Below are 12599 nucleotides of genomic sequence, written 5' to 3'. Positions count from 1 at the left end.
CAGGCTGGCTAAAGACATGCATAACTTCCTCAGCAGGCTTTGGTAAGGTTCGGGATACAGTGGGAACCCAGGGTGGGCCAAACCTCAAACAAACCCTTTCTATTTATGATGGATATTTAAAAATCAACAGTATAGCTGGGCATGGTGGCACACTCCTTTATCCCTAGCACTTGGGAGCCAGAGACTCTGAGTTTGAGGCCAGCCTGGTCTACACAGTGGGTTCCAGGCTGGCTGGGGCTACAGGGAGACCCTGTCTCAAGCAAGCAAGCAAGCAAGCAAACAAAAACCAAACCAAACCAAAAGCCACCCCCCACCCCACAAAAACCAAAACGACAACACAAAATCAGTGTATAACTTTGCCAGTGGTTTTGAACAATGCCAGTAAAAAGCGGGAATACACTTGCAAAATGAAGGTAACTTCCTGACAAGCAATCTGCATATATCATTGCACTTAATTTTTTTAACATTTGTTTATTTTCTGGGGGAGCAGCGAGGGACGTGGGGGTATGCATGCTTGCCACCATGTACACGAGGTCAGAGGACAACTTGCAGGAGTCAGTTTTCCCCTTCTTTCATGTGAGTCCTGGGGGTTGGACCAAGGCCAGCAGGCTTCGTAGCAAGCACCTTTACCTCCTGAGCCATCTTGTGGACCCAGTACTTAATTGTTTTTGTTGTGGTGGTGCTGGAGAGCAAACCCGGGGCCTTAAGCATGCTAGGCAGGTCTCAACCACTGAGCTATGCCACAACTATTCTTGTTTTTTGAGACTGTCTCCTTGTAGCCCCAGCTGGCCTGGAACTTGCTATATAGACCAGGCTGGCCTCAATCTCACTAAGATCTACCTGCCTCTGCCTCCTGAGTGCTGGGATTAAAAGTGTATGCCACCATGCCAGGCCATAAACTGTCTTTTAAGTAGAACTGACAAAAAGAGAGAGATGGGGTTTCATTATGTTACCCAAGGTGGCTCTAAACTCCTGGGCTCAAGAGGTCTTCCTGCTTCAGTCTCCTGAGTAACTGTGACTACAGGTGCACACCACTGTGCCTGGGAATGTAACGGTGATGGTGTCAACACCTAGGGCTGCACCTGGTGTGTAGCAGGAACTTGGCAAATGCTGAGTTATGTTAAACCCCATAAGGGAAAAGATATGGAGCTGGTCTCAAGAGGAAATATGCATGCTCACCTCCAGGGGATCGAATATCACTGTTGGCGGTGTGATGTTATTCATCTTTGCAGCTTTCTGGATGATCTGTTCCGCCTCTTTGAATCTCCTCTGGGTTAGCAACCACCGGGGCGACTCAGGAATAAACCTAGAATTCATTTGCAATGGTTTGTTACCTTTTACAGCAGCACAATTTGATACCAGCAACCCTAACCTCCTCCAGATCTTAAAATGATGTAAATAACATGGCAAACATCTAGTTTTTGTTTGTCTTTAAAAAAATTTATTATTTTTATGTGTATGCGTGTATTGCCTGCATGTATGTAAGTGCACCTGTGTCATGCAGTGCCCGTGGAGGTTAAGAAGAGGGTGTTGGATTTCCTTGGAACTGGAGTTACAGATGGTTGTTAGCTGCCATGTGAGTGCTGGGAATTGAACCCAGGTCCTTTGCAAGAGCAGCCAGTGCTCTTAATCATTGAAGCATCTCTCCAGCCCAAACATCTAGTTTAAAAAAAAAACCCATAGCCCCAGCTGGCCTGGAACTCACTATGTAGGCCAGGCTGGCCTCAAACTCACAGAGATCTTCCTGCCTGTGCCTCCCAAGTGCTGGGATTAAAGGCATGCACCACCACGCCCGGCTTTAAAATATATTTATTGTTAATCAGCACATAAACTCTATTTCTAGGGTGTGACGGTTCAATGCATCTATACAATATGCAATGATCAGTTGGTCTTTTTTTAAAAAAGATTTATTTGCATTATTTTAAATTATGTGTGCCTGGGGGGGTGTATTATGTGCATGTGAGTGTGTGTGCCTGTGGAAGCCAGAGACATCAGAACCCTGGAGCTGGAGTTGCAGGGCAGCTGTAAGCCACCTGGTGTGGGTCCTGGGAAGGGAACTTGGGTCCTCTGCAAGAGTAATAAGTGTTCTGAACGACTGAGTCATCTCTCCAGCTCCCAGTTTGTCTTTTTAAAGATTATAGGGAGGGGGGGTCATATTAAGATTGGTCATAGGAATAAATAAAAGAACATTCTGGTTTCAAGTTTCTTGTGTGTGCGTGTGAACATGCATGTACAGGTGCATGTATGTATGCTGGTGGTTGTGCACATGTGTGTGCATACATGTGGAGGCCAGAGGATGACCTAGGGTATGATTCTTCCTCAGACACCATCCACTGTGTTTGAGATAAGGTCTTTCATTAGCTTGGATTTCACCAGGCAGGCTGGGCTAGCTGGCCAGGAAGCCCCAGGGATCCACCTGTCTCTACCTCCCCTGCACTAGAATTACAAGCCCATACCACCATGCCTGGCTTTTTTTACATGAGTTCTAGGGATCAAACTCAGAACCTCATGCTTGCCAGACACAAGCACATTCACACGACTGAACCATTTCCCCAGCCTCCTGGTTTCAAACTTCTGATCAAATTGCAGGAGCAATCCTAAGTTGTGTTGAGGCCAAGCTTGGACCATGAGGGCTGACCCTAACTTTTGGGTGTTTAGGACAGGGCAGCTTCTTAAACACTCAAAAAGCCAGTGTTACTCCTAAAAGAACCACGGCCAGTAGACTGCATGTGCCTGGAGGGAAGACCTGTCTTTTTCAGTGTCTGATCCTGGGGGGACCCTGATATGCCAGCTGGTGAGAGTCACATGTTTACTTGGGATAAAGAATGGCCAGGGCACCTGTGTTCCTAGAACTTCTATCTGTGGATTTCAACAGCTTCCCAGATCAGCAAGTACCCCAACCAGTTTTAGGGAGATGTGTGTACACATGCTGTCATCTTTATTTTAATGTCTAAAGCTTAGTTAAAAATTATAGTCTATGTACATTGATAACTGATGTTCAAACACACCTGTGAATATATGACTCTTTTCTAATTTGTATTTGTTTTCTTTTTCAAATCTGTGTGTGTGTGTATATGTGCAGGTGCACGTGTGCCATGGCGTGGATGTGGAGGTCAAAGGACAACCTTGGGGTTGGTCCTAACCTCCTACCTTATTTGAGACAGTTTCTTGTTCATCTCTGCATAAACCAGGCTTGCTGGCCTGTGGGGTCCTGGAGACTCTCCTCTCTCTTCCCCCTGAACATCTTGCCATAGGGGCACTGGCTTTATGTAAGTTCTGGAGACCCGAAGTCAGGTCCTCACACCTGTGTGGCAAGTGCTTTGTTCCCTGAGCTGTCTTTCCAGCCCCTAGTTTGTATTTCTCTGGCTTTCTTAGCCAGTCTCCTGGCTGGATCTTATTTTTCCTTACCTATGTGTCAGTATTTAGTTTTCTAGTAGATGCAGGCCCTCCTACCATGAAGGTAGACACAGGCCCTTCCAGCATGACCAGGCCCCAAAAGATGCACTTACAGTCAGCTCATAGCAAATACAATGTATCAGATGGCTAACCACCAGCTCCCATCCCCTGTCCACTTAGCACCTGGCTTGGAAAATGAGCCCAGTTTGCATGTTTTCAGAAAATGATCTTAGTGGGTCCCTGTAGGACTGTGATGTGTTAGGTCATAGATCTGCAATGATGGGACATTTCTGTCACGTCCTGTATCTGTGTTGTCTAGTACAGCAGTCTCGTACCACATGTGGCTGTTGAGTAGGTAGCATAATTACAGAAAGGAAAATTTCTCTCTCTCTTTCTCTCTCCCCCCCTCTCTCCCTCTCCCCCTCTTCTTCCCTCCCTTCCAATCAACAGGGTCTCATATAGACCAGGCTGGCCTCAAACTCCCTATCTAGCAAAAGATGACACTGAACTGTTCCTCCCCCTCCACCGGGATCTGCCACCTTTTCTGAAGGATCTTGGCCGTCACTGGCCTTGGCGTCCTGGTTTGGTTTGTCCTGAAATTGCAGTGCTTTCTCCATCCTGAATCTACGGCTTCCTTGCCCACTGCTGGCCCTGCCCCCTACACATATGTACTTACACCTGTAACCATTCATTGCCAAGCCTTTGAAAAGGAACTTGGGGTTCTCTCTCTCTCTCTCTCTCTCTCTCTCTCTCTCTCTCTCACACACACACACACACACACACACATACACACACACACACACACACACACACACACACAAATCCCAAACCATCTATCTGTAGTGGATCTGTGTAGGTGGGTGTCTCTCTCATTTCTAGGCTGCTGTTGGGATCTGTGCTATCAAATTACCTATTGTGTGTGTGTGTGTGTGTGTGTGTGCGCGTGCGCGCGCGCACACCACACCTCAAGCTGAGGTGATTATCCAAATCTTGGTGTAGCCCATGAAGCTGAACACTATAGTCTCTGTAGTTTCACTTCCAATGTCATGGGTGGGGTGTTGCTGGGAGTCTATCTCATTCTAAGTAGGCATCAAATACACAGCACCCCAAGCACCTCACTCCCCATCCCAGCCCACTGATGGATGCTTCTGGAGTCTCAGCCTCAAGGATGACATGTTCAGGAAAAAGCTCCTTTTCAAAATAATATTTAATTTATTATTTTTATTATGTGTATGAGTGTATTGCTTGCATCTAGGTAGGTGCATCCGTGTTGTGCACTGCTTGACGAGGTCAGAAGAGGTCATCAGATCCCCTGGAACTGGAGTTATGGACAGTTGTTAACTGCCATGTGGATACTGGGAATCGAACCCAGGTCCTCTGTAAGAGCAGCCAGTGCTCTTAACTGCTGAGTCAGCTCTTTAGCCCTGCTCTTTTGTTTTTATAGGAAAATGGAAAGATTTCTGCTAAAGCCTCCGGATGTGCACTGGCTCATTAGCACTGGCCCCTGGCTGCCCTCTGCCTGGGGCAGTCCTGTTCCTGGTACAGTGTGCCCATAGCCAGTAGCACTTGGACCAGTCCATGGTTGATGGAAGAAGGTAGAGCAGAGTGAGGACCAGAGGTGCCTGCTGTCCCTTGTGGTCCTCAGGCAGCAACCTCCTAACCTGTGTATGGGCCGATCCCACTCTCCTACTGCTGGTCTCCCACTGTCTCTATCACTGATAGAATCGTACGGTAACGAAGTTGAGTGCAACATATTTTAAAAGTACTGATCCGTTAGATCAAAGCAGCAGCTAGGACTGGGAACAAAGTTTTTGAAAATCACTCATTTGCCAAGGCAGAAAATAACTGTGTCTTGACAGAACCTCTGGTCTCGCTCTGGAAATTCAGTCAGCAAAGGGGTTGAAGAACGGGACAGAGGGTGTGAGGGCGACGGCAGTGAGGGGAACAGCTTCTCTTCATTCCAGAGCATTGCTCTGCTCTTGGGAACCTGGGTGCTGGTGATGGCTAACATTGTCAACCTGACAGGATCTAGATCACCTAGGCAATGAACCTCTGGGCATGCTTGTGGGGGACTTTCTAGATCAGGTTAATGAAGGTGGCAGACCTGAATGTGGCTGGGCTGAATAAAGGGAGAAAGCGAGCTGAGCACCAGCATTTGTCGCTCTCTGCTTCCTGACCGTGGGTGCACCATGGGTCACAGATGCCTCATGCTCTTTCTGCCATGGCTTCCCTGCCACGATAGACCCCTAAACCATGAGCCAGAGTAAACTCCTCCTTCCTTTGGTTGGTTTTATTAGATATTTTGTCATAGCAATAGCTGCCTGTATCTTTAGTGCCAAGGTATCTGACACCCTCTTCTGGCCTCCATGGACATTGCATGCACATTGTGTACATACATACATGCAGGCACATACACATTCACATAAAAACCAACAAACAACCTCTTCAAAGAAATACCCTTCTTTTTCAGCCAGGCATGGTGGATTCCAGCACTTGGGAGGCAGGGACAGGAGAATCTCTGTGAGACCGAGGCCAGCCTGGTCTACATAGTGAGACCTTGTCTCAAAAAACCCAAACTCAAACCAAATCAGTCCAAACAACAAAACTCCTATTTTTCAAATTCCAGTAAATTAAGAAAAAAACAAAAGGCTCTCTCTCCAGATATGACCCCCACTTGTTCCTGCACACAAACCTCATCCTAAAATTTACCCCTGAATAAACCATAAAAAGACGAGTGTGGAGTAGGCCAGGCTGAGCCATCTAGACAGGCCAGGCCAAGATGGTTACTTTCAACTCCTGTGGGTGCATAACATCTGCAACAAGATAAAGGACCTTCTAGACAATTCCCCGGGCAGATGTCACAGGGCAACCACAAGATCTAAATCATAAATTCCAAAAAGTGATCAAAGGAACGAAAGCTTTTTTACCATAATCACATAAGCAAGTGAAAAATCAAGCAGTTCAGTAAAACCAAATCTCCTTTTCTTTAAACACAAAAAAGTAAAGAAATGGGAAATTCTCAAAAGGGGGCATGAGAACCTTATTTCCATTTTTTAAGTCTTTTACCTCACTTGAAAACCTCCAGTTAATTAATATCTGGTAAGACTGAGCCTAGACTCTCCAAGCTTTGCTGTTCCCCTTACTGCTGTGCCATATTTAGGTTAGGGTGGTACTTGAGTGCTTGCCGAGTGTGCAAAGTCATAGTTCAATCTTAAGCTTGAAAAGAATGCTTCCAGCTGGGGACTATAGTAAGGGGGGGAAAACCTTCTCTAAGACTCTTAAATTTACTGGGGTGGGACTGTTGCTCAGTTGGGAGAGTGCTTGCCTAGCATGTATGACACTCTGGGTCTCATCTGCAGCACTGCATACACTGGTTGCAATAGTAAACACCTATCATCCTAGCATTTGGGAGGTAGAGACAGAAGGACAAGGAGTTCAAGATAATCCTGGGCTACATATCGAGGAGCCTGGGGTCAGCCTGGCATACGTGAGACTCTGCCCACCCCCGATTTGTCATCACTTTTTCAAGATAAAGCACACAAACAGGCACATCTTGGCTGCTAATTATGAAATGTAATTACAGATCCCGTGGTCTTTGTAGAACTGGTCCCAGGACCCCTGGTGGGTATGTGGCATCTCCCACAGTGGCATAGCCAGACACAGTAGTTCCTGTGCTTGTCATCAAGTTATTCAGGAGGCCCAGATGGGAGGACCACTTGAACCAGGAGTTCCAGACTAGCCTGGACAACATAGCAAGACCTTATCTAAAAATAACCTGTGGTTATAGTGTAGCTCAATAGTCAAGTGCTTGCTAGCATACACAAGGTCCTGGGTTCTATCCCCAGCACTGCAAAACAGACATCAACAAAACAGGTGTAATATTTGCATAGAACTATGCACATCCTCCTGTATACCTTTATCTGTGGATTACTTATAATACTTAACACAATGTGTATAGCTTCATTTTGGGGAGAGTGAGGATGGACCTTAGGCACACTAGGCAAGCATTCTATCCAGAGTCACCATCAGCCTCTCTATACCTAATACAGAGCAAACACAGTTTAAATAGTTGCTGGGGGCTGGAGAGGTGGCCCAGCCGTTAAGAGCATTGGCTGCTCTGGCAGAGGACCCAGGTTCCACTCCTAGCACCCACATAGTGGTTAACAACCATCCATAACTCCAGTTCCAGGGAAGTCCGACACCCTCTTATCACCTCTGCTGGCACTGCATGACACAGGTGCACTTATATACATGTAGGCAATACATTCATACACATAAAATAAAAATAATAAATAAAATATTTAAATAGTTGCTGTGCTGTATTGTGTAGGGAATAACAAGAGTAACAGTCTGAACTTGCCCAAGATGGGATTTTCTGATTCTCCTGTTCACATCCACAGATGTAGAGCTAACGGGTACATAGGGTGAACAGCACCGTGGCTGAGTACAGAAAGGGGTTTTCTAAAGAAGAGACGTGCCAAAAGCAGGGGGCAGAGTTAGGAAAGAAACCTGACCCACAAACAGTGAAAACGCGTAAGAGCTGGGAAGGGGCAGAGGTTGGAAGCGAATCAGAAGTCCTGAGACCAGGCTTTGTGGGACAATCGGAGTCCAGTGTATAAACCCACAGAGATGCAGAGAGTGTTGGATCTTGGAGGTGCTGTCAGGGCAAGCCACAGTGCAGAACGTGCAGAGGCAGCTAAGTAAGCACCAGGCTCATCTCCGAGTGCCACAGCAGAGGGCTGACCCGGAAGGAGCAGGCACACTCACCACCACAGCGGGACACACAGCACCCCTGGCAGCGTCAGTGCCAGCAGCAGCATCCTCCAGTCTCGGATGAAGTAGGCGAACAGCGGTAGCACCATGTAGCCAATTGCAAAGAATGTGCACACTCCCAAGGTAGAGTATATGATTCGAACTGACTTGCCAAGAATTTCTGTTCCTGTTCAAAACAAGGGAGGGGTATTAGCATTTTAACTCTCTTCAACATGTTTTTTTTTTTTTTAAGATTTGTTTTTATTTATGTGTGTAGGTGTTTGTGTCAGCCACATGTGTGCAGGTGCCTGCAGAGGCCAGAAGAGGGTGTTAAAACCCCTAGAGCTGGAGTTACAGGTGGTAGTGAGCTGCCTGATCTAGGTGCTGGGAACTGAACTCAGGTCTTCTGGAAGAGCAGCAAGCATTCCTAACTGTGAAGCTCTCTCTCTAACCCTAACATTAACTTAAAAAATATTTATTTAATAACCACATTGATTAGAAGAAGCATTTCATTACATATTCAATAACAATTTCCAGAGCAAAGATGCATCTCTTTCAAAATTGGTTGTAAATTTTTAGATTCACAGTTGAATTAATACAGTTATACAATATTGAACTCAGTTTAAACGCTATAAGATGTAAAGTTGAATGAGGACAGTTATACAATATTGAACCCAGTACCATTTCATTTTAAAATATACTGTTTCATACAGAAAAACTCATTTTTTTTTTTTGGTCTTTTTGAGACAGGGTCTCCCTGTAGCCCTAGCTGGCCTGGATTTGCTATGGAAACCAGGCTGGCCTTGAACTCACAGAGATCCACCTGCCTCTGCCTCCAGAGTGCTGGGATTAAAGGCGTGCGCCACCACGCCTGGCAAAAAAACTCATTTTTAATGCTACTAACACTTAGATGTTTGCATATGTGTCTAGCATTCACTTTTTGAGACAGGGTTTTTTTCAGTACTGGGGATTGAACTCAGGACCCTGTGCATGCTCGGAAAGTGCTTGAAGTCCCCAGGCCAACTGTAGCTGGCGATAGCATTACCTGAAATTGGAGTCCAAGCCATATCACTTAGAAAAAACGGAAAATGCATCTGTCCTACCTCACAGCTCATAATAGGAACATCAGGGCAGGGGATGGTGGGAAGCAACCCAAGATTTGGCACCTCCTGGAAGGATGGGTTTTCAGGAGAATTTATAAAGTCATTGATTTGCACAAAGGCCATCTTATGTTACATGACGGTCATGCCCATCTTCTGAGAATGCTGCAGTTTTAGAATAAGAGATCCCGTGTGGGACGCTGTTCCGGTTTGTTTCTTCATTGCTGTTGCAAAATACTCTGACCACTACCAACTTGGGGAGGAAAGGGTTTATTTAGCTTACATGTCCCAGGTCACAGTTCATCCGGGAGCCCAAGGCAGGAACTCAGGGTAGGAACCTGGAAGCAGGAGCTGGAGCACAGGCCATGGAGGAACACTGCTTACTGACTCGCTCCCATGGCCCCTGCTCAGCTTGCTCTCTTATCCAACACAGGCCCACCTGCCCAGGGGTGGCACTACCCACAGTGGGCTGAGCCCTCCCACATCAGTCAACAATCCAGAAAATGTCCCACAGACATGGCCACAGGCCAGTCCAATGGAGACAATTCCCCAACTGAGGCTCCCTCAACCCAGGTGTGCCAAGTTGACACTAAAGCTATCCAGCACAGAAGCAGAGAGACTAACTTGTCTAGAAGACAAGAGGTTGCTCTTCTGAGGGCAGGGCTGTATGGAGTCAGGGTTTACATAGCCTGCCTACAATGCTCTACTATATGAAAACAGTCATTAACCCATCAGGCAACAGTAGAGTCTCCAACTGTCAGGGTACCCTCCCTATACTTGAACCCTGAGACATGATACCCAGAAACCTAACTGGCTCTAAAGGTGCCTAGAGCAGGGATCCCAATGTTCCCTAGGCCATGTTGTATCTATAGATCAGCTCCAGGCAAACAGTCCTTGATGGGACAGCAAGGAAGGAGCTGTTCTGGACTGTGACAGTCCAGGTGCTGGACACATATCTGGTGAACAGTGCAAGAGCCCAAGCTCACATGAACGGACACTATTTGGGGAAGGACATGCTTGCAGCCCTGACTCTTGCCCAGCACAGCATCACAATGGGTCTCTCAGAAGCTGATCATCCAGAGATGGTGTTACTCAGAGCTCTTGCTCCAGGTAGAAAGTTCTAACAGAAGGTCCTCTTGTCATGGAGCCCTAGCTCTTTCTAGAATCTACTCTGGGGCCTCAGACCCAAGGGCAGAGACATGACCAAGGACAGTGGCTTTCACTCTTGGGTGAGATCTGCCCACACTACAGAAAACTAGCCCAGAAAATACAACACAGACTGTGACTGCTAATACTGTTCGTCAACTCGAAGAATCTGGACTCACCTAGGAGACAAACTTCTGGGCATGTCTGTGAGGGAGTTTCTAGATTGGATTGATTGAAGTGGGAAGACTTCCCTAAATGTGGGAAACACTGTTCCATGGACTGAATAAAAAGGAGAAAGTGAGCAGAGCACGAGCGTTCGTCGCTCTCTGCTTCCTGACTGCGTATGCCATGTGACCAGTGCCTCAAGACCTTACCACCACTTCTTCCCCACCATGAAGGACCTCACCCTCAAACTGTGAGCCAGAAAAAACCCTTCCCTCCTTAAGTTTCTTCTGTCAGGCATTTTGTCACAGCAACGAGAATTGATACACAGACCATCTGAAGGTCATTTAGCTTGACTTTCAAGAGAGATTTTTCTCAGTCATCTTTATGTTCCCTGAGCACAAGCTGAGGAATTCATTCCAGAGAGCAGCAATCCTGACTCTGCTACTGTTGGCCTCCAGTCCCAGCTTCTCCATCCTGTTCCACCTCATTTGCTCTGTTTTCCTCATCAGAACTGTCTTGACCTCAGTGATTCCACCTCTACTCTGCCCCCTTTTCTTTTTAAAAATTTTTTACTATTTTTATTTTATGTATATGCATGTATTACATGTATGTAAGTGCACCTGTGTCATGTAATACCTGTGGAGGTCAGAAGTCAGTGTTGCATCCTCTGGAACTGGAGTTGGGGATGGTTGTTAGCCACCATGTGGGTGCTAGGAACCAAATCTGGGTCCTCTACAAGAGTGGCCAGTACTCTTAACCACTGAGCCATCTCTCCAGCCCCTCTTGTTTCTTAAGACAGGGTCTCATGTAACTGAAGCTGAGTTTGGAATCCTGACCTTCCTGCTTCCTGCTCCCCAGTACTGGGATTTCAGGCTTCATCCACCATGCCAGGCTAATGATTTCCTCTTGAGCAAATGACTTAAAAGGGGAGGGCCCATGCTAGGTGCCTCCCTGCCTTCCACATGCTGACCATACCTCTAACCCCAAGGCTTCCCTCAGCCTGAAGTCCCATTTCCATGAGTGATGTCTGGCTAGTTTGCGTTTCTTGAGTGTTAGTTCTAGATTTCCTTACTTCATGAATGACGTCCTACTGTGGCCTTGTTGTCAAACTCTTTGGCTGGGATTTTGATATGACATGAATGGGGGTGGGAGTTGTGCTCTTCCCAAGCAGAAATCCAGAAGTGAAGCAGCAAAGAATTGATCATGAAAAAGAAAAGTTCACAGGGACAAGTGAGACCCTTGTAGGAGTGTAAAGCTGGGGAGAGAAGTTGTAGCACTGGGTCAGAAGAGTCAGAACCAGAACTAGGTATGAACTCTGTAGCACACCAGGTGAGGGTGGAGTTCTGCCTGCCTATGGATCAACGTAGATGCCATAAAGCTAAATGCTAAATGCTCCTTATTAGCACCGCCATCTTCTCTCTGACTTTTAGGCCCTCACCCTTTCTTGTACAATGTTGTGGTTTGAATGTGAAATGTTCCCCATAAACTCATATGTTTGAACACTTTGTCCCCAGTGGGTCATGCTGTTTGGGGAGGTTATGGAACCTTTAGAAGGTGCAGCCTTGCTGGAGGAAGCACGGCATTGGGGTGGGCTCTGGCCCCACTTCCTGTGCTCTCTGCTTCCTGACTGCCAGGCCTTCCCCACCGTGATGGACAGCACCCTTCTGCGACTGTAAGCCAAAATAAACCCCTTTCTCTCTTGAGTTGCTTTTTGTTAGGATCTTTTATTACAGCAACAGAAAAATAAGCACTATACCACTGATAATGATGATGACCACCACCACCACCATCACCACCACCACCATCATCACCACCACTATCACTACCACCACCACCACTATCATCACCATCACCACCACCACCATCACCACTATCATCATCATCACTACCATACCATCATCATCACTGTCACCACCACCATCATCATCACTGTCACCACAACCACCATCATCATCACCATCAACCATCACCATCACCACCACCATCACCATTACCACCACCACCACTACCACCACCATCATCACCATTACCACCACCACC

General features: G+C 46.7%; 1 protein-coding gene across 5 annotated transcripts in view; it reads right to left on the bottom strand.

Moving 5' to 3' along the window:
* The window catches only part of LOC115067028 (solute carrier family 22 member 4), a 66482-nt gene that overhangs the window by 17121 nt on the left and 36762 nt on the right, over window positions 1-12599 (bottom strand). For all 5 annotated transcript variants that reach the window (XM_029554191.1, XM_029554192.1, XM_029554194.1 and 2 more), the window contains 2 exons: window positions 8164-8335; window positions 1180-1306 (listed from right to left, as the gene is read on the bottom strand). In XM_029554191.1, coding sequence (XP_029410051.1) covers window positions 1180-1306; window positions 8164-8335 — 299 coding nt within the window. The remainder of the gene's footprint in view (window positions 1-1179; window positions 1307-8163; window positions 8336-12599) is intronic.

This window comes from Nannospalax galili, unplaced genomic scaffold, assembly GCF_000622305.1.
Source record: "Nannospalax galili isolate Female #2095 unplaced genomic scaffold, S.galili_v1.0 scaffold424, whole genome shotgun sequence".
Classification (NCBI taxonomy): domain Eukaryota; kingdom Metazoa; phylum Chordata; class Mammalia; order Rodentia; family Spalacidae; genus Nannospalax; species Nannospalax galili.
The sequence above is the reverse complement of the archived record's forward strand: the minus strand, read 5'-3'. Positions and strand labels throughout refer to the sequence as shown.